Source organism: Nicotiana tomentosiformis, chromosome 7 (genome assembly GCF_000390325.3).
Source record: "Nicotiana tomentosiformis chromosome 7, ASM39032v3, whole genome shotgun sequence".
In the NCBI taxonomy this organism is placed as follows: Eukaryota; Viridiplantae; Streptophyta; class Magnoliopsida; order Solanales; family Solanaceae; genus Nicotiana; species Nicotiana tomentosiformis.
The window spans coordinates 109114592-109117059 of NC_090818.1; the positions used below are offsets into that span (position 1 = coordinate 109114592).

Genomic DNA, 2468 nt, shown 5'->3' on the forward strand with positions numbered 1-2468 from the left:
GAAACTTCATTCTCAAACAAGTCTGAGCTCGGTGGATAGGATTTTTTATAAGGGCCAAATAGTATTCAAGGGCTACCCTCGAAAATATTACAAAACCTATTAGGCAGTGCCCGAACTTCAAAGGCTATGGCCATCCCTATTTTGGGATTGTTGTCCTGGGAACCTATTAGGCAGTGCCCGAACTTCAAAGGCTATGGCCATCCCTATTTCGGGACTGTTGTCCCAGGAAAGCCTGGGTGGCTCGGGGTAATAAACCAAGTGGCTCGGGGACTAAGACCATCCAAGAACGGCTCGGAGACGTCCGAGATCCGTATCCAAAACATAAGGCCTTAAAAATTTCTAAACCGGTTCAAAGGCTACCCTCGGCAAAATTATAAAAAATTCTAAGTAAACACTTCGGGGAAAGATTTTGGTCATACAAAGCCCCCACGAGTCTTAAGCAAAATAATATCGAGAACGAACATTGTTTGAACCTACGAACAAGACCTAATTATTCCGTGCTAAGGCATCCAAAATCTTTGCAATCATAAAGGAAAAAGCAAAACAAAACAAACTTAAAATTTGCCGAAGGGAAAAAGCCTTGTATATACAAAAATTTACAAAGGCCAAACGGCCTCAAGAAAATGCAAAAGTACAAAAGCCAAGAAAAATTTACAAGGCACCTAAGAAGCCTAATCTTCGCCGGAGCCCGCCTAGTCACCGGGTCCATCGGGGTTTTCCCTGTCCTCGGATTCGCCTGAACATTCAGAATCTTCCTCATCCTCGGGGTATTCGAGCTCAGCTGATAAATCGGATCCCCGAGCATGAACCTCCTCGAGAGCCTTCCTTCAGGACTGCCACTTCACATATTTGACAATTGTATTTAGGTGTTCCTGAGCTACCTCAGCATCTGCTTTGTACTGGTCCACCATTTCTTTAGTGTCGACCCTAGTTGTTTCTGCCACTGACTTGGCTGCTTCAAGCTCCCTAGCAAAGGTATCCCGTGCGGCAACGGCCGGGCCCAGTTGAGACTGGAGGTCTTCAATTTTTCGAGATCGGGTCTCAGCTTTCTCCTTCACCGATCGAAGTTGGGCCTCCGCCGAGGCCAGCTGCTCTCGGGCAGTCTCCTTTTCCGAAGCCAATCGGTCCATCTTGCCATTCCACTCCTCAGCCATAGCTTTGACTTCATCCATCTCAGCCTGGAGCTGGTCGACCCGATCAATCTTCTTCTGGACCTTTGGATTCAAACCGTTAGACACTGTGTCTAGCTCATCATCACTAACTTCAAAGATTTTTACCTGTTCCAATAGATCGGCGTGTTCTTTCTGGGCCACATCCAACTCGGCTCGGAGGTTCTTGACTTCTCCCTCAAGTTGTTCACTGAGAAGCTTATACATGCCTCTATTCTTAGCAAGCTCTTTGACTTCAGCCTCGAGTTGGCTCAGCTCATTCCGGTATCAGAGGAAGGTTTCATGGTGGAACACCGAGGTCTACAAATACGAGAAGAGATATTAGAATTAATTCAAACATTATAAGAGATATTAGAATTATCGGGAATTATCAAGAATTACCAGGTTCAGTGCTTGTTGTGCTTCGTTGAACAGGCATGGCGCGTCTACCTCATTCATTTTGGCATGATCTTCTTCGGTTACCAGACATCGGAGGTAACTAGCTATCCCTACGGGAGCATAAAGGATTCAGGCATCCTCCATGTCACGTCCCGGCCTTGGAGAGCGCAACCGGCGCTCAACTAAGATACCCCGGTTAAGCAAGCCTTTACAATAACTTCTACCCAACTCGCCCATGAATAAAGAGAAGATACATTTATAACATTAATTAAACATTGAGTGGATTTCATGAACAATGCCAATTCCATTACCATTAGTCACTTTATTTTATAGTCTCAAAATACGGACACAATCATAGTTAAAGTGCACAAGTGATTCAAATACAACAAGGCTAGTTTGACTTTCCCAACACCCATATACAACCTACACTATGTCTACGAAGCCTCTGTGCTAGTTTGACTTTCCCAACACCCATATACAACTTACACTATGTCTACGAAGCCTCTGTGGATACAAAATACTATGATAAATGCCATACCATGCATAGGTATATGCGTACATAACTTCATCAAGCCTTTGAGGGCATCCCATCATATCATCTCAACCATTGTGGGCGAAATCATCAATGTATACTAGCTGATCAGGTGGTGGTGCATATATAACGCCATAACCTTTTTCCATATCCCATATACATATAATATACGCGTATATAACGCCATCTGATCATGGGTCAACGTACATGTATAAATAAATGCAATGCATAATGAAGTAAGTTAGTAAGATTTCTCGAAATGTCATAAGATCAATATGCCTTCGGATAAACTTTAGCAACTTACATATTTTTCTGATACCCATGAACAAAAGATACAATAATAGGATATATGGAGAATCAAGAACATAGACACCCCTAGTACTTCTATG

General features: G+C 43.3%; 1 protein-coding gene across 1 annotated transcript; it reads right to left on the bottom strand.

The window, feature by feature from the left end:
- Positions 1-827: 827 nt before the first annotated feature.
- On the bottom strand, positions 828-1376 carry LOC138896184 (tropomyosin-2-like). Its single transcript, XM_070180971.1, has one exon. The coding sequence runs from the start codon at positions 1374-1376 to the stop codon at positions 828-830; it is 549 nt and encodes a 182-aa protein (XP_070037072.1).
- Positions 1377-2468: the final 1092 nt, after the last annotated feature.

Coding starts and splice junctions, on each gene's coding strand:
- LOC138896184 (XM_070180971.1), bottom strand. CDS start 1,376: ATGTATAAGCTTCTCAGTGAACAACTTGAGGGAGAAGTCAAGAACCTC.